Source organism: Tachysurus vachellii, chromosome 3 (genome assembly GCF_030014155.1).
Source record: "Tachysurus vachellii isolate PV-2020 chromosome 3, HZAU_Pvac_v1, whole genome shotgun sequence".
NCBI lineage: Eukaryota > Metazoa > Chordata > Actinopteri > Siluriformes > Bagridae > Tachysurus > Tachysurus vachellii.
In genome coordinates this window covers 4,540,241-4,563,352 of record NC_083462.1, presented here as the reverse complement: position 1 = coordinate 4,563,352, position 23,112 = coordinate 4,540,241, and the positions used below count along the sequence as shown (strand labels likewise).

At 42.8% G+C, this 23,112-nt stretch overlaps 2 protein-coding genes across 5 annotated transcripts in view; both read right to left on the bottom strand.

Annotated features, from left to right (window-relative positions):
- Positions 1 to 45: 45 nt before the first annotated feature.
- Positions 46 to 17,852, bottom strand: engl (endoglin, like). 3 transcript variants are annotated; one of them, XM_060864829.1, is made up of 17 exons: positions 17,757 to 17,852; positions 11,448 to 11,557; positions 9,727 to 9,896; positions 9,508 to 9,645; positions 9,182 to 9,356; positions 8,918 to 9,086; positions 8,428 to 8,572; positions 7,989 to 8,181; positions 6,961 to 7,112; positions 6,607 to 6,762; positions 5,145 to 5,234; positions 4,757 to 5,047; positions 2,850 to 3,440; positions 1,894 to 1,975; positions 1,416 to 1,481; positions 1,235 to 1,324; positions 46 to 968 (listed from the first exon to the last, which is right to left on the bottom strand). In XM_060864829.1, the coding sequence occupies exons 2-17, from the start codon at positions 11,506 to 11,508 to the stop codon at positions 871 to 873; spliced, it is 2,667 nt and encodes an 888-aa protein (XP_060720812.1). In that variant the 5' UTR covers positions 11,509 to 11,557; positions 17,757 to 17,852; the 3' UTR covers positions 46 to 870. The 3 variants fall into 3 exon arrangements, with proteins under 3 accessions (XP_060720812.1, XP_060720813.1, XP_060720814.1); XM_060864830.1 differs by having other exon boundaries at positions 9,727 to 9,893; XM_060864831.1 differs by lacking the exon at positions 17,757 to 17,852 and adding an exon at positions 17,593 to 17,703 and having other exon boundaries at positions 9,727 to 9,893.
- Positions 17,853 to 19,441: 1,589 nt separating this feature from the next.
- pkn1b (protein kinase N1b) overlaps positions 19,442 to 23,112 on the bottom strand; it is a 41,778-nt gene continuing 38,107 nt past the window's right edge. For both annotated transcript variants that reach the window (XM_060865434.1, XM_060865433.1), the window contains exons 20-22: positions 23,110 to 23,112; positions 21,897 to 21,977; positions 19,442 to 21,642 (exon numbers count right to left, since the gene is read on the bottom strand). The exon at positions 23,110 to 23,112 is cut by the window's right edge and continues 105 nt beyond it. In XM_060865434.1, coding sequence (XP_060721417.1) covers positions 21,439 to 21,642; positions 21,897 to 21,977; positions 23,110 to 23,112 — 288 coding nt within the window. In that variant the 3' untranslated portion in view covers positions 19,442 to 21,438. The remainder of the gene's footprint in view (positions 21,643 to 21,896; positions 21,978 to 23,109) is intronic.

The following is a 23,112-nucleotide window of genomic DNA, read 5'->3' as shown; positions in this document are numbered from 1 at the left end:
TTATTGTTGTCTCAACAGGGAACAAGGAACGATAGAAACACTGAATCACAATCACAACTCACACACACACACACACACACACACACACACATTAATATGTAGAACACTGGTCATTAGTCTAGAAATAATTAATCTATAAATAATTAGTGTGAAGCCATTTTAATTGCCTGTACTTAAAAGCATCTCAAGCTACATGTTTTTTTTTGTGTTTTTTTTACAAGTCTGCAAAAAGCTAAAGTACAATGTTCACTTTTTATCCTTTTATAGTTACACTTCATGTTGAGGAACGTCAGCAAAATAAGTTGACTTACGTTCTAGCAGCTATAAACAGTCGCCATCTCAACTGCCTCTTTTTCTCCCTCTCGTGAAGTAAATAAAACAAAAAACACTTGTTGTGTTAACTTGTTGTGTAAACACTTTCTGACCAATCACAGTCCAGATTTCAGCATATCTGTGGTGTGGGACGCTTCACGTAACACGCAGGTCAATAAGCAGTTTTTAAAGGTCAACATCTGCCCCAGTGGTGCTGATTCAAGTGGTTTTACACCGAGAGGCTCGTTAATGAGTTTAATGTCCATGGCTCATGACGTTCCAGTTTAATATGATGCACGGGATTGTCCAAATGTGTCCTGCAGTCGGACACCTAGCATATTACTCTCTCTCTCTTTCTCTCTCTCTCACACACACAGACACAGACACACACACACACACACACACCATCCAGTAAAGTGCCACTGAACAGTAATATAAATAGTTATTTCTATGCTCCACATAAAAACATTAACACACAACATCCTTCCGTTGAGATAGGGTCTTGTGGACTGTACCACTGTGGTGGTCTGGCAGGGGGGAGGGGGAGCACACCCACCTCTACACCGAACTGGTGGTTGTTTGTTCCACCGGAGACATGGGGCTCCAGGAACTCGGGATCTCCTGGAGACTGTCTCTACGCACAATCGCACGTCTCCCTGGCAACAACACCACATGACATTCTTCTAGAATAGTGATGCACAACGTCTTGCATAAGTATTCACCCCCCTTAGCCTCCCCCACTCCAGGCACTCTTTCCTTAAACTTTCCAAATTTGTCAGTGTTTCAGCCTGGAAGTGAAATGGACTTCATTGGTGAAACTACATGAAATGTTAAACTAATCTCAGAGTGTTTCACAGGACATCTGCACTCCTGAGAGCTCACCAGTGTGTTAGATAACGGGGTGTGTTGCTCTGTTCTGTACCTGTGCAGGAGTAGATGCACCACAGTGCCCCCATCAGGACGACTCCCATCAGGAACGCTGCGATCACGCTGATCAACACGGAGCTCACGACTAAACACAAACACAAGACACCTCAACTCCAGTGTGACCTCTGATATACTGTACAAGCCACACCAGTGTCATAATGTGTGTGTGTCTTTACCACTGTTAGGTAAGCTGTGCGTAGACATCACTGTCTCCGTCGCACGAGGCTTCTGAGCCAGTTTATCTTTAAAACAAGAAAAACACCAACATATAAACACACAAACACACAACATATAAACACACAAACACACAACATATAAACACATAAACACACCAACATATAAACACATAAACACACCAACATAAACACATAAACACACAAACACACCAAAATATAAACACATAAACACACAAACATATAAACACATAAACACACCAACAACAAACACACCAACATATAAACACAAACACACAAACACACCAACATACAAACATATAAACACACATATCAAAAGAATATCAACAGAAATCAAATTATTCAAGATAAATTAAAAGAAATCAACTTTATTTTCTCTTTGTAGATATTTATATATTGTGATGTAATTAGTGTGAGTGTGATGTTCTATTGATCTACTGTTGTAATGCTGTGCACTGACCAGCAGGAGGCGGCACGAGACCAGCCAGTGCATCAGGGAGATATGTGACCAAGACCGGCCTGGACAAGTTCCTGTATTCACACTGAGAGAGAGACAGACAGAGTGAGAGAGAGACATAGTGAGAGAGAGACATAGTGAGAGAACGAGAGAGAAAGAGAGAGAGAGAGAGAGAGAGAGAGAGAGAGATTCTGACAATAGTGTGTTAAAATTAGTTCATCAATCTGTCCATCATCCAGTTGCTGTGGCACTGAGATAAAGCTCATGTGTATATTTCATTATCTGATTCTCTTTATTTCTTTTACTTGGGATAATAAAGAGGCTAAAAATCTTAAGTTTCATAGTAATATCTGTTTTATAATTTGTTTGTATTTTTGTGCAAAATTTCATACACACGTTCAGTCAGGAAGAACTTTCCAAGTTCCAAGGTTTTCATGTAGTGTGTGTGTTTGTGGGAGCAGTGTGTGTTACCTGTTGAGCTGCAGGTGTGTTTGTGGGAGCAGGTGTGTGTGTTACCTGTTGAGCTGCAGGTGTGTTTGTGGGAGCAGTGTGTGTGTGTTACCTGTTGAGCTGCAGGTGTGTTTGTGGGAGCAGGTGTGTGTGTGTTACCTGTTGAGCTGCAGGTGTGTTTGTGGGAGGAGGTGTGTGTTACCTGTTGAGCTGCAGGTGTGTTTGTGGGAGCAGGTGTGTGTGTTACCTGTTGAGCTGCAGGTGTGTTTGTGGGAGCAGGTGTGTGTTACCTGTTGAGCTGCAGGTGTGTTTGTGGGAGCAGGTGTGTGTTACCTGTTGAGCTGCAGGTGTGTTTGTGGGAGCAGGTGTGTGTTACCTGTTGAGCTGCAGGTGTGTTTGTGGGAGCAGGTGTGTGTGTTACCTGTTGAGCTGCAGGTGTGTTTGTGGAAGCAGGTGTGTGTTACCTGTTGAGCTGCAGGTGTGTTTGTGGGAGCAGGTGTGTGTGTTACCTGTTGAGCTGCAGGTGTGTTTGTTGGAGCAGGTGTGTGTGTACAGTCTCTGTGTGTCTCAGTGGCGTCTCCACACAGTTGCAGGCTGCAGTGCAGGAACTGGATGGAGTTATTAAACACCGGCCGCAGAATGAAGCTGAACCGGAGTTGGATCGTCTTCTCTTTCTTTTTTGCACTTTGTTTCTTTTCCACTCCTCTGGACACACTGTCTCTCATTCCCCGTAAATGTCTGTCTCTCCGGGTGTCTGAGGGAAGTCTCATCGTCCCCGTAGACTCTTCATCGTCACTCGGTTTAGGAGCAGGACGCTCCTCGTCCTCACTGGCATCCTGTTCTTTCTCAGCCACATGTTCCTCTGCTCTTTCTTCATCATCACTGTCTGGTTCTTCTTCTTCATTGCTCTCTGTGTCTCCATCTTCATCCTCACCTGCTCCACGCTCTGTCTGTGTCTCTGTGTGCATGATGAAGGATGAGTCAGCAGGACAGAAGTTTCTGATGATGGGCCAACCGATCTGAGCACGTGGGTCTGATAGAGGAGAGAACACACATGAGCGCAACTCCAACCTCTCACTGACCCCCACACTGCCTGAGATCTGAGAGTGAGAAAGATGCGGGAGAGAGAGAGACAGGGGGAGAGAGAGAGAGACATGTTAAACACTGAGTGGACATGTTTATGATGCAGGGCTGTCAAGTGTCACGCATTGAGAGTGACAGTCACGCATTTCAGTCTTTTGTCACGTTCTCCCGCCACACATCGTATTTCTCATGCAGAAAAACTTTTTGACTATTTATCATATATTTAATATTTAATATGCCACAGCGCCCAAACTGTATCAGTCCGCACCGCTTAGTCGAGCCTGACACTTATCAGCCAATCAAAAAAGAGGCTACACAACAGCCAATCAGAAAATAGCACTATTGTATCTGGGTAAGATTTAACGCAACAAATAAAAAAACAAACATATTCATTAGAGAGGGTATTTTCGATGGTCGGTTTGAACAAAACCTCAACACGAAACAGCTTGTCTCTGGACGGGACATTGTCCTTGTCTCTGGACGGGACATTGTCCTTGTCTCTGGACGGGACATTGTCCTTGTCTCTGGACGGGACATTGTCCTTGTCTCTGGACGGGACATTGTCCTCAATCATGACCCTAAAAAATATCTGGGCTTGAGCTGAACTGTTTTATATGGGAGCAACATTACAAATGATAAAGGAGTCCAAAAAGGCAACAAACACTTACAACACCAGCCATAATCTCTCTCTCTGTCTCTCTCTCTCGCTCTCTCACACACACATGCACGCACACACACGCGGGCACACACACACACGCACACAAATTAATAAATGGAAATTCAACAAATACTTTGTATTTGGTTAAATTGCGGTCAGCAATCCTTACCAAACACAACTCCCCCATTATTGTTTTTTTCTTTTCTTTCTTTCTTTCTTTCTTTCTTTCTTTCTTTCTTTCTTTCTTTCTTTCTTTCTTTTTCTTTTCTTTTTTTTTTTTTGGGGGGGGGGTTGGATATGTCACGCTTGCCTGTCTTCAAAACTTGAGAGCCCTGATGATGTGTCTAAAGGCTGTGTTGTTTTTGTAACCTTAATAAACTTTAAATTAAACTCTGTGTCTTCTCGTCTATATATCATCATTAGTCCTGAGTATCATAAACATGGTGAGACAATAGAATGTGGTGATGGACTGATGTGGAGATGTGGTGATGGACTGATGTGGAGATGTGGTGATGTGATGGGGTTATGTGGTGATGTTGAGATGGAGTGATGTGATGGGGTTATGTGGTGATGTGATAATGAGTTAATGTGGTGATGAGTTGATGGGGTGATGTAGAGATGGAGTGATGTGGAGATGGAGTGATGTGGTAATATGTTGTTGTGTATGTAGCTGACCTTGGCGTACACTCGTCCTTGAACCGTCACCACGCAGGGCCCCACTGCTTTCTGTTCAAACTTGTCGGTGGCAAACAGTTGCATGTTGAGTGGAGGACCACTGTGTGGGACCGGGAACCAGGCAGAGCCAGGGACAGGGGCAGGGGCGGGGCCTGGGGCAGGGCCAGGGTCAGAGGCGGAGCCAGGGGCTGAGCCGGAGCCTTTTCCACTACGCAGCATCCCCTGTGGCCTGGAGGACAGGCTCGGTGTAGATGCACTGCTGAGAGCAGGCAGAGGAGCTGCACAACTGAACTGAAACCAGAAGAAACAAAATACAGTATGATGATTATTATAGAGACCACGCCCACACTCTGAGAGACAGACACACAGGCCACGCCCCTTAACTCACATGAATAACCATCGGTGTCGATTCGTTGGCTGATTTCTCTCTTGTGGTTTCCAACATGTCGAGTGAAGGCTTAGACTTCCACAACAATATCTACACCAGGAAACACACGACAAGGTTTAACACCGTCGACTGACACCAGTTACAGTTCCACAACATGTGAAACCTGCAGGAAGTCAAGCATGTAAACATGTCTGTGTGTGAGAGTGTGACCTTCTCTCCTCTCCATTTGTCCTGAAGCTTTTTTAATACAGACATATTCTGCTGTTTCACATTTAATAATGGATTTACCTTTTGTAGGAAACCTGTGATCCGTACCAACATCTGCAGTCTTCAAATATTACAGTAATAATTAAACATATTTCTGAGCAACAGCATGAGTAACTACAAAAACCCCCCGTTATAGAAATGGTACAGTCCATCTTTTCTTGGTACAATCCATCAACGTTGTTCAGGACGTTATAACCCGGATCACTTATGTGGAAGACACAGCGGGGGACGTCACAACGTCACACACTCTCTCTCTCTCTCTCTCTCTCTCTCACACACACACACACACACACACACAGTGACCCAGGTCACATATGTATTTCCTGGCAGATGCTAACTCTAAGTGTTATGTGTGTAACAGGTCACGCTGTGGTCTGTCCATACAGTGAGCGAACCCGGTTCCAAACGTAATTACGCCATTATGAGACACTCGACAAAGAAAACCCAGCGGGGAGCTTTTCTTGGGCTGCAGCAGTAATCACAAGCAAAAAAAAGGGAGGAGTATGTTGGGTTAAAAAAAAAGACGTGGTCTGAGTGTCTCTTTCTCTGAAAGTCTTTTAACCTCCGAACCCAGTCACGTAAATACTTGGTGAAGTTAAAGCATCAACTTATAGTGATGTGATGTCACAAGACAAAAACCTGGACCAATCACGTCCAATATTTAAATGATTACTAGCGGCTGTATCGTAGCTGTAGTGTATTTTAACAGCAAAATCGCGGATCATGAAGTGAGTTAATTTATCAGATGTTAGTGTTATGAGGCCTTTTGGACAGCAGGAGCTTCACTTTAACATTATCTTCTTAATAAATGACTGATGCAACGGAGCTTCTTCTCCTTCCCTCTCTTTGTCTCGATGTCTTACTTTCACTCTGTCACTCTCGCTCTCCGTCTTTTTCGCTTTCTTAATGGCCTTGTGTCTCTCTTTCTCTCTCTCACTCTCTCTCTGTCTCAGTTCTGTGTCTGTATGTCTAGCTGTCTCTCTCTCTCTTTCTCTGTCCCTTTGTCTCGCTATCTCTGTCTCTCTGTCTTTCTCTCTTTCTTTATGTCTCTATCTTTGTGTTCCTGTCTCTCATGCTGATTTACTATCTGTATCTCTGTCTGTCTTAATTCCTCTTTTTTCGTTTCTCTGTTTTTCGTTTTCTGTGTCTGTCTGTATGTCTGTCTGTTTGTCCTCTCTCTCTTTCTCTCTCTCACCGTGTTTCTGTACTGCACTTCTCTGCCGTGTTGCTCCATCTCTCCTTCAGTCCCACAGGAAATGACTGGAAATACCAACAGGAAATGGCTCCCATTGGCCCGTGCCTGGCACAAGGGGTCCTTCAGGGTCACCGCCGAAACTGACAGAGCCAAAGCCTGCACAAATATATGTGTGTGTGTGTGTGTGTGTGTGTGTGTGTGTGTGTGTGTGTGTGTGTGTGTGAAAAACGATCCATGTTTTAGGAACACACTGCTTTATCAATTCCTGATTACAGTCAAGAAACAAAAAAATGTGTCATTGATGTGTTTTTAACAATGTGTGTGTGTGTGTCTGTGTGTATGTGTGTGTATGACCTGTAAGGAGCTTTTATCCACAGAGACAGCGAGGCGTCCATCCGCACATTGCACGCTGACGACCTTCCTGCTGTCCACAGCATCGTCGACCTCATGTGACATCCAACGTCTCAGCCACGACTCCTCCAGCTTCGCCTCCCTGACAGCCTGCACTGTGTGTGTGTGTGTGTGTGTGTGTGTGTGTGTGTGTGTGTGTGTGTGTGAGTGTGTGAAAGAGAGATAGAGAAATGACAGAGCAGGCATATTAAACATCTGTTTTAGATTTCCTGCACCTCAAGTGTACAACTGCAGTCCACAGCGTGTGATTTGAGACACAGCCTTTGCTCACACTGTAAACTTCAGACTGAGCTGCAGAAGTGTCTCTCTGTCCAGTCTCCAAAAATAGTTACTGACTCTTTTTAACTCTACACTATATCTGTTTACAAATCAAGGCCTTCAGCACACACGACCTGCTCAAGGAAGAGAAGTGTACGGTGTATTTTTAAAAATATTTTTACGTTAGCATGGCAGGAAGTAACCTGTCCACAACAAATGTGTCACGATCGTCATGATGTCACTGCGCTATAAGAGGAAAAATCTTGTGTCTTCGGGACATTCTAGGAACTGCGATAAGAGTATAACTCTGGTTCATATCGAGACGTGTGAAACAAATCGAAGGTTTTGTTGTTTATCTGTATAACACGGACCATGAGGTCGAACATCAGCCTGGAGCCTGTGAAGGACATCAGAGCATTTAATCAGGAGAGAAACGACAAAAACACCCAAACATCTGCAGCTCAGCTGAAGACACTGATTATATTGTTCTGTACGATCTCTCCTTTGAGCAGTGTGTGTGTGTGTGTGTGTGTGTGTGGTAACCTATTCAACTTAACAAGTATACATAATTATGTGCTAAAGACACTTTTAATATTAAAGAGTTACAGATCTGCTGTAAACTCTTGGTATTGTATCAGTCACAAAAGTACTTTTGTCTGTAAGGAGACATGAAGCACAGAGATGGATACAGACTGGCTAATTTCTGTCCTTACCTGTTCCGCCCCCTTTCAGCTTGATCACGAACCGATTGGCTAGATGAGCTTCAGTGTATGACATCAAAGAGGAAAAGCCGTTCTGATTGGCCCAGGTGAGCAGGTCAGGGGTTGTGATGAGGTCAGGGATGACGGTGCTGCTCATGGTGAGGTCGGGTTTGGGAGGATAGAGAGGCGTCACGCTGTGAGACGACTGTGAGAGAGAGAGAGGGAGAGAGAGAGAGAGAGAGAGAGAGACAGAGAGAGAGAGAGAGCAAGAGAGACAGAGAGAGAGAGAGAGAGAGAGAGAGAGAGAGAGAGAGAGAGAGAGAGAGAGAGAGAGAGAGCAAGAGAGAGACAGAGAGAGAGAGAAAGAGAGAGAGAGACGGAGAGAGAACACACATCAGCTTAACAAGATTTGATGTTAAGATCAGTTTCAGTGAAGGAAGAGACGTCTCACATGAACTGTGATGTGTCCACGGAGACCTGGAGTCACCAGAGCCCAGTTCACAGGAGCAGCACTGCTCAACACTAACACCACATTACACCAGCCAGCATCAGCCACCGGGGGCAGCAGAGAGACAGACACCTCCACCTGTAATGACCTGAGAGGAGCACATGACACCGTCAGACTGGATATCTGGCCTGTTTATGAAGTTACTTGTTCAGCTGTAGATGCAATGACTTATTTCCTATAAGACGTATTCACTCTGTTGGGTCCACAAACCTCACCAAGGGTTTCTGATTGAAGGACTGATCACAAGGGAAGTCTGGTGTCTGGTGTCGGTTTGCTCGGGAAATATGTCAAATTATTCATAGCACACGGCTAAACGTCTTTATCCACATGATGCACGCTAAGGCCATGAAGCTACCGAGCCACAGAGCTCATGGGAAGAAACTATGACTGAATAAGTTAATTAAATTGAGGTAGTGCGTTGACTCCAGCTCACCCACAGAGTCCAGAGCCGGCAGACCACAGCTTGATGACGTGCACCTCCGGGTTGAGAAGACTCTCTGAAGAAGCGCAGCCATTCACTTCCTGCTCCTGCAGCTTGGACACCATGTAGTTATGAGAGAGGAAGAGAGACTGCAGGCGACACACGCTCGGCATGCTGGGATCTGAGGGTCAGGGAAATAGAAGAGGGGCGACAAAAGACGAACACATTTTGGTATATATAGGTTGGGCTTTTGGCTCAATGTGTGTGTGTGTGTACCTTCTCCTAGGCGGAGGTAGACACGATTGGCGCTGGCTGAGTGTGTAAGAGAGGAGACAGTTGCGTGACGCTGAAGGGTCCAGCGCAGTAGAGCACGAGGTCGCCATGGCATCGATGGGATGGAATGGACTCGAGCCGATACACGTCCGTTCTCCAGTGTGGAGTTCTCTGAGACCTGCAACACACACACACACACACACACACACACACACACACAGGCACACACATACACACACTAACCATTCAAAGGGTTTGTCTTTTTATTAAGCACTCACACGCCCACACACACAATCACACACCCACACAAACAAAGTATAAGCGCTGACCTGCACCAGAACATGAAGATTCTTTGGCAGTCCTTCGCTCTCCAGTACCCAGTGCATGGCATGCTGGGAACTTAGTACAAGAATGACTGGGCGATGGACAGGATGTGAGTAGGACAGTGGCCTCAGAACCACCGTCACCTAGACAATGACAGATAAATCAGACAGACAAACTGATACACAGACAGACTAACAGACAGACAGACAGACAGGTAATAGTACCATTTTGTCAGTGCTGTGATTAGGTCTTGCCACAGAGATCACATGGGTCTCTTTAGCCCCGCCCTCTCTGGCAGCACAGCCTGGTCCCGCCTCAAAGCGCTCGAGCTGAGCATGCACAGGATGCAGCGCCCCTGCTGGAGAAACACTGCACTGCAGCATCACCTCACCTGCTCAAAGGCAGAGAAGATCCATTTAATCCAAACAACAAATACTCCTACATACATCAGCCTCAAACACACACACACACACAAACACACACACACATACAAAACTTACACCTAACTTCATTATTGAGAGTGATCCAGTATTCTTAATAAGTTGGAGTGTGTGTGTGTATGTGTGTGTGTGTGTGTGTGTGTGTGTGTATGTGTGTGTGTTTGTGTGTGAGTGTTAAATCAGACTCATAACTCATTTCATCTCCATCTTTATACTATATTACAAAATAGTAGTAAAGGCTCAAGACTGTTCTGAGGTGAAGGCCTGAGAGCTTGGAGAGAAGATAGGGTCAGACTCAGCCCTCATACACACGTAGGTGTCTGTGGCACTGCCCGGCGAAATGCTAACCTATTCACACACACACACACTTTAACACACACTCTCAAGGTGTGCCTGGCCTCATCGTGCGTCTTTAACACCACACTCTCCTCTCCTGTACTGTAAGACTTCTTTCTGAAATAATACACACGGCTTCGATCAGATAGCTGATCTCTTTAGACTTATAATAACTACAAGACCTTTACAGGAAATAATACTCTTTTGACATAAAGTGGGAGGAGCTTGTCTTAAGATGTAGATACGTAAATTTTACTCACACCAACCACAAAGGCTGCTTTTCTTTGTACCTGAAAGAGACCTAGTGAGTGAACGCTGAACTAAGTTAGCGAAATAATACTAAAAAGCTAAGCTAAAGGTGAAGACTGGACTAGCAAGAGAAATTTAAGATGAAGAGCTAAGTCCTGAGGGAGAGCTATATAAGTGAATGCTATATAAGTGATCCAACAAAGAAGGTTTGAGTGAAGAATAACTAGTAAATAATGACTAAATCAGCAAGTGAAAGCAAAGCTAGCAAATAAAAACTGAACTACAGAAATTTGAGATAAGTGAGGAAAGAAAAAAGTGCTAAGGGACAGCTAAACAAGTGAATGGAATGCTAAACTAGCCTGCTAATGCCATGCTAGCAAGTGAACAATGAACTAGCAAAGAAGATTACACTAGCAAGAGAAGGTTTAGATAAAGACCGAAGATTATATTAGTGAATAATGTCTGAAACAGCAAGGGAAAGATAAGCTAAACTAATGTGTGAAGACTAAACCATCAAGCAACAGCTAAACTAATGTGTGAAGACTAAACCATCAAGCAACAGCTAAACTAACAAATAAAGACGAAAGTATCATTTCTGTTAAAACATTGAGTGGAACTCCAGACCAGTCAGTGAAACTAAAGTTGCAAGTGAAGTCTAGCGAGCGAAAGGGTTGTGCTTTTGTGTTTAGTTTGGCTCGAGTGCTGCAGCAAGGCTTGTATTCTCGTCTCCAGTGAGATGTCAATCAAGTGCTTGTTAGAATATTAGGCCACGCCCAGTTCTCAGATCAGTCTAATAAGTGAGATATTAGATATTATTTATATATATCTTCTTGTAAAACACAGGGACAATACAGCCTCAGTTTACACACACACATACACACACACACACGTGCACACACACACACACTCCTGTCCCATACCTGCAGTTCCCGCCATGAACAGAAGGAGACAGATTAGAGCCCACCCTGACTGCAACATCATCTTCCCCTTTATTCAGAAGAGTTCAGCTTCAGAGGACTTCTGTTACGTACTGAGACACACGCACACAAACAGACACACACACACAAACACACACACAAACACACACACACACACACACACTGAGTAAGTTTCAAACGCAGAGGAAGGACAAAGAGCAATTCATAACAAAATCTTACATTCCAGAAAGTCAAGAAAGACAAAAAAAGCAACACAGTCTGGAGTGTCCAGAGCTCAAGTCCCTCCTGCCCTCACACACACACACACACCGCATCATTGGACTGAGAATGAATATCTCATTTGTATTTATTTTGTTCATAACGAAACCTTAAATTCCATAAACACCACAGCACCCAGACAGTGTGAATCAGCTGCAGTGTTTTTCAGTCTCCTGCATCTCAGTGGGGATCAGATGCTGATGTCTGATTAACTCAGCTTTACACTGTGGGTCAAACCTTGGGCTTGAAATTGGTTCAATATAGAGTTCTGCAAGACTAGTGTCATTTTACTGAGCTTAAAATTCCTGTAGTAAAGATTCTTGTACTAAAACACTTTTCTAAAGTTCCTGAGATTACACTGGGATAAAGTCTCTGACCTGAGCTAATGTCCCTTTACTACAATTGTGCACAAAATTATCTGCACTAAAGTTGTTGGGGACTAAAGTTTCAGTATTACAGTTTCAGAGATAAAGTTCTTGAATTTCCTGGAGATAAAGTTCCTGGAGATAAAGTTTCTGGGCTAAAATGCCTGTATTAAGATCCCTTTAGTAAAGTCCCTGTACTTAAGTTCCTATACTGATATTCTTGGGCAATGGTTCCTGTAATGAAGTCCATACAATAAGATTTCAGGGCTAAAGATCCTAGTCTAATGTTTCTGTACAAAGATTCATGTTATAAAGATCTTAGAAATAAATTTCCTTAGAAGTAAGGTTCCTGAGCTAAGGATCCTGAACTAATGTAACTGAGGTAAAGTTCCTGAGCTAAGGTTCCTGAACTAATGTTCCTGAGCTAAGGTTCCTTAACTAAAGTTACTGAAGTACAGTTCCTGAGCTGAGGTTCCTTAACTAAAGTTACTGAGGTACAGTTCCTGAGCTGAGGTTCATAACTAAAGTTACTGAGGTACAGTTCCTGAGCTGAGGTTCCTTAACTAAAGTTACTGAGGTAAAGTTCCTGAGCTAAGGTTCCTGAACTAATGTTACTGAGGTAAAGTTCCTGAGCTAAGGTTCCTGAACTAATGTTCCTGAGCTAAGGTTCCTTAACTAAAGTTACTGAGCTGAGGTTCCTTAACTAAAGTTACTGAGGTACAGTTCCTGAGCTGAGGTTCATAACTAAAGTTACTGAGGTACAGTTCCTGAGCTGAGGTTCCTTAACTAAAGTTACTGAGGTATAGTTCCTGAGCTGAGGTTCCTTAACTAAAGTTACTGAGCTGAGGTTCCTTAACTAAAGTTACTGAGCTGAGGTTCCTTAACTAAAGTTACTGAGGTACAGTTCCTGAGCTGAGGTTCTTAACTACAGTTACTGAGGTACAGTTCCTGAGCTGAGGTTCTTAACTAAAGTTACTGAGGTACAGTTCCTGAGCTGAGGTTCTTAACTAAAGTTACTGAGATACAGTTCCTGAGCTAAGATTCCTTAACTAAAGTTACTGAGGAACAGTTCCTGAGCTGAGGTTCTTAACTAAAGTTACTGAGGTACAGTTCCTGAGCTGAGGTTCCTTAACTAAAGTTACTGAGGTACAGTTCCTGAGCTAAGATTCCTTAACTACAGTTACTGAGGTACAGTTCCTGAGCTGAGGTTCTTAACTACAGTTACTGAGGTACAGTTCCTGAGCTGAGGTTCTTAACTAAAGTTACTGAGGTATAGTTCCTGAGCTGAGGTTCCTTAACTAAAGTTACTGAGATACTGTTCCTTAACTAAAGTTACTGAGCTGAGGTTCTTAACTAAAGTTACTGAGGTACAGTTCCTGAGCTGAGGTTCTTAACTACAGTTACTGAGGTACAGTTCCTGAGCTGAGGTTCCTTAACTAAAGTTACTGAGGTACAGTTCCTGAGCTGAGGTTCTTAACTAAAGTTACTGAGGAACAGTTCCTGAGCTGAGGTTCCTTAACTAAAGTTACTGAGGAACATTTCCTGAGCTGAGGTTCCTTAACTAAAGTTACTGAGGTACAGTTCCTGAGCTGAGGTTCTTAACTAAAGTTACTGAGGTACAGTTCCTGAGCTGAGGTTCTTAACTACAGTTACTGAGGTACAGTTCCTGAGCTGAGGTTCTTAACTACAGTTACTGAGGTACAGTTCCTGAGCTGAGGTTCCTTAACTAAAGTTACTGAGGTACAGTTCCTGAGCTGAGGTTCCTTAACTAAAGTTACTGAGGTACAGTTCCTGAGCTGAGGTTCCTTAACTAAAGTTACTGAGGTACAGTTCCTGAGCTGAGGTTCTTAACTACAGTTACTGAGGTACAGTTCCTGAGCTGAGGTTCTTAACTAAAGTTACTGAGGTACAGTTCCTGAGCTGAGGTTCTTAACTAAAGTTACTGAGGTACAGTTCCTGAGCTGAGGTTCTTAACTAAAGTTACTGAGGTACAGTTCCTGAGCTGAGGTTCTTAACTACAGTTACTGAGGTACAGTTCCTGAGCTGAGGTTCCTTAACTAAAGTTACTGAGGTACAGTTCCTGAGCTAAGATTCCTTAACTACAGTTACTGAGGTACAGTTCCTGAGCTGAGGTTCTTAACTGCAGTTACTGAGGTACAGTTCCTGAGCTAAAATTCCTTAACTACAGTTACTGAGGTACAGTTCCTGAGCTGAGGTTCTTAACTAAAGTTACTGAGGTACAGTTCCTGAGCTGAGGTTCTTAACTAAAGTTACTGAGGTACAGTTCCTGAGCTGAGGTTCTTAACTAAAGTTACTGAGGTACAGTTCCTGAGCTGAGGTTCTTAACTAAAGTTACTGAGGTACAGTTCCTGAGCTGAGGTTCTTAACTACAGTTACTGAGGTACAGTTCCTGAGCTGAGGTTCTTAACTAAAGTTACTGAGGTACAGTTCCTGAGCTGAGGTTCTTAACTAAAGTTACTGAGGTACAGTTCCTGAGCTGAGGTTCTTAACTAAAGTTACTGAGGTACAGTTCCTGAGCTGAGGTTCTTAACTAAAGTTACTGAGGTACAGTTCCTGAGCTGAGGTTCCTTAACTAAAGTTACTGAGGTACAGTTCCTGAGCTGAGGTTCTTAACTAAAGTTACTGAGGTACAGTTCCTGAGCTGAGGTTCTTAACTAAAGTTACTGAGGTACAGTTCCTGAGCTGAGGTTCCTTAACTAAAGTTACTGAGCTGAGGTTCCTTAACTAAAGTTACTGAGGTACAGTTCCTGAGCTAAAATTCCTTAACTACAGTTACTGAGGTACAGTTCCTGAGCTGAGGTTCTTAACTAAAGTTACTGAGGTACAGTTCCTGAGCTGAGGTTCTTAACTAAAGTTACTGAGGAACAGTTCCTGAGCTGAGGTTCTTAACTAAAGTTACTGAGGTACAGTTCCTGAGCTGAGGTTCTTAACTAAAGTTACTGAGGTACAGTTCCTGAGCTGAGGTTCTTAACTAAAGTTACTGAGGTACAGTTCCTGAGCTGAGGTTCTTAACTAAAGTTACTGAGGTACAGTTCCTGAGCTGAGGTTCTTAACTACAGTTACTGAGGTACAGTTCCTGAGCTGAGGTTCTTAACTAAAGTTACTGAGGTACAGTTCCTGAGCTAAGATTCCTTAACTAAAGTTACTGAGGTACAGTTCCTGAGCTAAGATTCTTTAACTAAAGTTACTGAGGTACAGTTCCTGAGCTGAGGTTGTTAACTAAAGTTACTGAGGTACAGTTCCTGAGCTGAGGTTCCTTAACTAAAGTTACTGAGGTACAGTTCCTGAGCTGAGGTTCTTAACTACAGTTACTGAGGTACAGTTCCTGAGCTGAGGTTCCTTAACTAAAGTTACTGAGGTACAGTTCCTGAGCTGAGGTTCTTAACTACAGTTACTGAGGTACAGTTCCTGAGCTGAGGTTCTTAACTACAGTTACTGAGGTACAGTTCCTGAGCTGAGGTTCCTTAACTAAAGTTACTGAGGTACAGTTCCTGAGCTGAGGTTCTTAACTACAGTTACTGAGGTACAGTTCCTGAGCTGAGGTTCTTAACTAAAGTTACTGAGGTACAGTTCCTGAGCTAAGATTCCTTAACTAAAGTTACTGAGGTACAGTTCCTGAGCTGAGGTTGTTAACTAAAGTTACTGAGGTACAGTTCCTGAGCTGAGGTTCTATCTAAAGTTACTGAGGTACAGTTCCTGAGCTGAGGAATATTTAACTAAAGTTACTGAGGTACAGTTCCTGAGCTAAGATTCCTTAACTAAAGTTACTGAGGTACAGTTCCTGAGCTGAGGTTCCTTAACTAAAGTTACTGAGGTACAGTTCCTGAGCTGAGGTTCTTAACTAAAGTTACTGAGGTACAGTTCCTGAGCTGAGGTTCCTTAACTAAAGTTACTGAGGTACAGTTCCTGAGCTGAGGTTCTTAACTAAAGTTACTGAGGTACAGTTCCTGAGCTGAGGTTCTTAACTAAAGTTACTGAGGTACAGTTCCTAAGCTGAGGTTCCTTAACTAAAGTTACTGAGGTACAGTTCCTGAGCTAAGATTCCTTAACTAAAGTTACTGAGGTACAGTTCCTTAGCTGAGGTTCTTAACTAAAGTTACTGAGGAACAGTTCCTGAGCTGAGGTTCCTTAACTAAAGTTACTGAGATACTGTTCCTGAGCTGAGGTTCCTTAACTAAAGTTACTGAGGAACATTTCCTGAGCTGAGGTTCCTTAACTAAAGTTACTGAGGTACAGTTCCTGAGCTGAGGTTCTTAACTAAAGTTACTGAGGTACAGTTCCTAAGCTGAGGTTCCTTAACTAAAGTTACTGAGGTACAGTTCCTGAGCTAAGATTCCTTAACTAAAGTTACTGAGGTACAGTTCCTGAGCTGAGGTTCTTAACTAAAGTTACTGAGGATACAGTTCCTGAGCTGAGTAATATTTAACTAAAGTTACTGAGATACAGTTCCTGAGCTGAGGTTCCTTAACTAAAGTTACTGAGGAACATTTCCTGAGCTGAGGTTCTTTATCTAAAGTTACTGAGGTACAGTTCCTGAGCTGATGTTCTTAACTAAAGTTACTGAGGATACAGTTCCTGAGCTGAGGAATATTTAACTAAAGTTACTGAGGTACATCTCCCAACAGGAACAACAGGAAGTGTAACTTTTTCACACTCTGTACAGAGTTATAGCAGCACATCACAACATCACATCACAACACAACATCACAACATCACCATATCACATCACAACATGACATCACAACATCACAACATCACAACATCACATCACATTACAACATCACATCACATCACATTACAACATCACAACACATCACATCACATCACAACACAACATCACATTACAACATCACAACACATCACATCACATCATATCACAACACAACATCACATCACAACACAACATCGCAACATCACAACCTCACAACATCACATCACATCACATCACATTACAACATCACAACACATCACATCACATCACAACACAACATCACATTACAACATCACAACACATCACATCACATCATATCACAACACAACATCACATCACAACACAACATCGCAACATCACAACCTCACAACATCACATCACATCACAACATTACAACATCATCACAACATCACATCACCTCACAACATCACATCACATCACAACATCACATCACTTTACATCACATCACATCATCACATCACAACATCACATCACATCATCACAACATCAGAGTCTGCAAGTAAACTGCAGAGCAGCTGAAACCCATAAAACAGTCACACAGTAAATGATGATATAGAAATAAGTTTAGTTATTCTACAGATAAATAAACACAGCTATAGGAAGAAACAGGAGCAAAAAACATCGTTAAACAAAAACAAACAAACATCTGCAATACAAAACAAAAGTAACACAAATTAATGACCGACAGAGACAAAATATTGTTTTGATAAAAAGGCAGACAATAAAAAAGCATTAAATCTGACTTTATTACCGGCTTATAAATAGCGCGATGTCCATCACATCTGCGTCGGCACGCGCAAAAAGTTTACCAAAGAACTGTTCATTATTATGCTAAAGAATAAAACAGTCCCATAGATTGTACTACAGTGTGTGTGTGTGTGTGTGTGTGTGTGTGTGTGTGTTGGATACACCCACCTGTGTCGATCGGTGGTCCCAAATGACATCACCGGCGCGCAAGGAATCAGCTTTAAGGGCTCTGTTCAGACGCCGCATATTTAAGTATGAGGACACACACGCACACACACGCACACACACACACACACACACACACACACACACACACACACACACGCTGATTCTGATAGACTGATAAAAAAGCTTAAAGTTCAGCCTGCAGTAGAGAGAAGAGCAAATCAGAGTTGATGATACTGAATTATACAGAGACGGGGAAAGTTTATCTGGACAAGGGGACGAGAAGGGGCGTGGTTTAACATGCGAGTAGGGGCGGGGTTTCAGGATGATTGACAGAATGGCTATTGAACCTTAAAAATTCAAGGAGAACTTTCATCCATACTGTATAACTGCAGGGTGTCAGAAGAGTCTCCATGCACAGGGGAAATCAACACTGTTTATTTTTTTAAGCAGGTTCTAACATTAGAATTCCTGATTAATTATTAGATTACATGATTAATTATTCATAATGATTTTTTTTTGAGTATTCAAGCACTTTTCCTATTTATGCATGATATCTTTTGCCCTTGTACAGATCCACATAAATAAAGATATGCTTAATAAACTAACTGATAGGGAGAAAAACATTCACATCCCACACGTGTCCAGCATTAGCACTAAGCTTGGAGATTAAAGTCTCCAGATGTCTACAGACACAAGTTACTGTATGTTTACAGCAAAGTGGTTCATCTTCAATTGCATTAAGATGTTGAGGTTCCATATAAAGAGCTCTCGGGTTCCTGTGTAAAGCCTTCATACATTTTCAATGGGATTTAAACAGGAGTCTTAATCTTCATACTTCTTTTTTTAGTTAGCAGTATTAAGTTATTTCAGTCTTAAACAGTATTACGTTATTTTACTCACTATGAACATGAAATTAATGAAATACGAAGTGACCAAGTGACTCACAGCCAGTGTACGATATACAAATGGGCAGAACCAAGGAGACACGTTTCACAGCACCGCAGTCCATCGTCTAGCACTTTTCATTCTTCTACACTTGTTCATGTTGCTCTGTTAAAAACCACCATGACATTTTTAAAATGTCACACTGTATATCTGTTCTGTTCTGTATTTATAATAATAATACAGCATATGATTAAAGTTACAGTTTTTGAGAAAACAGGAGCAAGTTTGTGGAACAGACATAACAGGAAAGAACGAACAATACGAGTAAAAGAAGGCCACTAATTACAGCTCTATATGGGACGCTGGTTTTATTTATCTCCACATATAATGAGTCAGAAGTGCATTTTTCTGCTAACGCACACATTAAATGCTAGCAGTGTTTGTCTAAATGCGTCACTTGTGTGTGTATGTATGTATATACATCTGCACATAAACAAACAAACAAACAAACAAACAAACAAACAAACAAACAAATAAATAAATAAATAAACCCCTCTGACTAACAAATCACTGACACTGGAGACTCCTTCTATAAATGTTATATTTAGTGATGAAGGTTTAGTGGAGACAAACTCAACTTCTCAGTAGTACAAACCTAAGAATGATCTTTTTTTTTTTTTTTAATGAATTTTCCTACTTTATTCAAACAGTTATTACTTCTTGTTTTCCATGTTTGCTAGTTTCTAAGTGAGGGTGTGTTAATGATGCTGTGTGATCCTTAAACAAGCAAGAGACAAAAAAGAGTTTGTTAATTTTTATTTTTTTTATTTTTAAGTTAATCCCCGTTCATGAGGTTATGAACACATATGACAGATGAACCTCAACTCACATAAACTCACATTATTTATGTATTTATTTTTTTTTACAAAGAAAGTGAAGGTGTGGATTTAGCAAAACACACACACACCACACACACACCACACACACACACAATAGTGGCATACTGGTCAGGATCATGTCTGTGAATATTAAGAGATGAAGTGTGTTCTAGCTCCCTCTTGTGGTGTGTGTGTGTAGATGTGTTCTGAATAACATAAAATATGGGAATGGGAACAACTGTAAGGTTCAGCAAGATGAATGAGGAGAAGCAGCAGCTTTAACACTGCAGCAACTCAACACAATATGACTTATGAAATCGTCACACGCCTCACACCAACATACACCTCATACATACACACACCTCACCTCATACATACGATATGTCCTCATCATAAAGCTTGCTCAGGCTTCAGCTACTGTGTTTGTGCTCAGTTTGGTTTATTTTTATGTTGTACATGAGATTGATGCGTGTTGCAACAGTCCTGAACGTTACACTAATGCAGTGGCAGTCATGCGCATGGCGTCACTTTACCTCTCCACAGCCACCAGATTTACCACCTGAGCTGTAAATTCATCGAGCACAAATGACATGAAGAATCTAGATGTAGTAATCACACTCAATTTAATATGTACATGTTAAGGGTTAAATAATTCTTCCAAATGCACTGTATTGTTTTGTTTAGATTTAATAAGCTGCTCCTGTAACTCTGAAGCTCTTATTGTTTTTCTGCAGAATCAGCAAAATTATTCAGTTTTAATTAAGTCTGTAGCCTTTGAAGTAGAAGAAAGTGGAGATGAAAATCCCAAAATTAACCTTGTGCTATAACGGACATCCTGAGTTTCAGAACATCATGGTGAATTTTCGGCTTTTTCTGCTGTATGCAGTGCGACGAGCTGGACTGCTGCACACACTGATGTATGAGAGACAGTCTAAAACTGGAGCAGGGATGAAGATGTAGATCTGGACAGAAAGACAGTGATGGGAACTAGGATAACTGGAGGGACTGTGAGGACTGTGGGGACTGGAGGGACTGTGGGGTACTGCGGGGACTGTGGGTACTACAGAGACTAGAGGGACTGGAGGGACTGTGGGGACTGGAGGGAATGTGGGAACTAGGGGGACTGGGGGTAATGCGGGGACTGTGGGGACTGGGAGTACTGGGGGTACTGCGGGGACTGGGGGTAATGCGGGGACTGTGGGGACTACAGAGATGAGGGGGACTGGAGGGACTGTGGGGACTGGAGGGACTGTGGGGACTGGGGGTGCTGCGGGGACTGGGGGTACTGCGGGGACTACAGAGACTAGGGGACAGGGGGTACTGCGGGGACTGGAGGGACTGTCGGGACTGGGGGTACTGCGGGGACTACAGAGACTAGGGGGACAGGGGGTACTGCGGGGACTACAGAGACTAGGGGGACTGGGGGTACTGTGGAAACTGGAGTGACTGTGGGGACTAGAGGGACTGCGGGGACTAGGGGGACTGTGGAGACTGGAGGGACTGTGGGGACTAGGGGGACTGGGGGTACTGCGGGGGCTACAGAGACTAGGGGGTCTGGGGGACTGGAGGGACTGTGGGGACTGGGGGTACTGCGGAGACTGGAATGACTGTGGGGACTGGTGGGACTGCGGGGACAGGATGAACTGATCCTTATTCAGCTCTTATTCAATAAACCTGAGCCGTTCCAGTGATCTTCATCTCATGTAAATAGTTCCTCTCCTGTCCTCTCTCTCCACCTCTGATATGTGTGACGTGTTCGCTTGCCTCCTTCATGTTCCTGAGTCCCTGACCTGATCCTCTCTTTATCCTGTAACCTCACGCACAGAGAACATACAGCATTGGAACACAGCCCAAATCCCCCAGTCACAGTATATGGTCAATGTGCGGTCTGTGTTTCTTTAGCCCTTGTCCTGTGATCCCTAGCATAGGTCTGAGACGTAGTCAAAGTCTTTGAAGCAGTCCTGATCTTTGCGTGACAGGGTCCTGGGTTCACGAGGTGGAGTCAGAGTGGGAGCCTCCCTCGTGAACTCCGCATCAAAGTTACTCACGTCCTCCTTCCCTCCTAACGAGGGCATGAAGGGAGGGTCCACCTTCCTCTGCAGCAGAGCCTCCCAGTCCATTTCCTAAACAGAGAGAGAGAGAGAGAGAGAAAGAGAGAGAGAGAGATGTAAAAAAAATACATGAAAATCTACGTCATTTATTTCTATTGATTTTAAAGTGACACCACTACACCTGCTCCCAGACCTCATGTCCAAGTTCATTCAGTTTAGTTTTATCTGTGTGGAGCTTTTGTGTGTGTGAGATGATCTCCCTCTTTTGTGAGACTTCTGAATTAAGAGTCTGCTGAAACGCTGAGAAAGGAGGTGTGTTTCCTCACCCTAAAGAACGGCTGCTTCTTCACCTCTTCTGCGTCTCTCTCACTGGAGCCCAGCCTCCTCTCTGGGTTTCTCCTTAGCAACTGTCAATCGGATGAAACACAAGAAACACAACCAGCTTTTATCTCAGGATCGATCGTCATCTAGTTTATGGAATGTCTTAATCAACTAAAAAACCCGAGATACACACAATAACGAGGCTCGGTTTTAATGACGGTGATATAAGCTGAAACTCTGATAACAAGGTTTTTTTTTTTACAATTGTTTTTCTTTTCTTTAGCAGGGATTCTTGACATTTTCTGTACCCAGGGACTCCATGTACAAGAGTTAAACATTTCCATGGAAACTCTCGGTATGGATTTCATAAATATTTTGTTTATTAAAGCCCTAGAGCCTTGTATGCCTGAGCTCTCCGCTAACAGGTCCAAGCTGACTCGAGGTTATATTGAGGTTTGGGTTAATCCTATTGGTTATAATAATGCAGAAATAAAGAGAATGACCTCACAGAGCCATGGGAAGAGAGAGATAGAAAGAGAGAGAGATTTTCTTTGCCTTGTGCTCTCACTCTAAGGATTAAGATATAAGAAGTAAAATGAAAAGAAACCCCAGCCGGTTTGTGCTCCGGGTTGTTGCTTTACACTGAAAACCTTTTGCGTTTGAAAACGTTCAAAAGGTGAACAGAGAAAAGAGATCAGAATTTCATCTTTCATTATCTGATATTTACATTCAGAAGTTAGCTAAACGTTGTGGAATACAGCAGACCTCCCAATATTTACATCATCAAAAGTATTGGAACAAACATGAGGCATTAATAATACAGTCCCTACAGTCTGGTCTGAAAAAGAAAAAAAAAATGTCTACACAAAATAAATACCATAATTCAACAAAACACCAAAATTCTGTTTGCTTTAAAGTACAAATGAATTAACGAAGTCACGTTCTTGGTTTTGTGGTCACATCTGCAGCAGAATGCAACAAAAATACTGGAGTCTCTCTAAAGTTTGATTAAACTTCTGTGAAGTGAAGGGAAGTGGGCGGAGTTAATCTTATGTATTGCTTAGATATGGTACAACCTCGGAAATCACCAGAGGAATGCTAACGTGGTAAACATGGCCTGCTGTATCACTGGGGGGTTTTGTGTGTGTGTGTGTGAGAGAGAGAGAGAGAGAGAGAGAGAGAGAGAGAGAGAGATGGAGGAGGTGACAGGATGCTCACCCG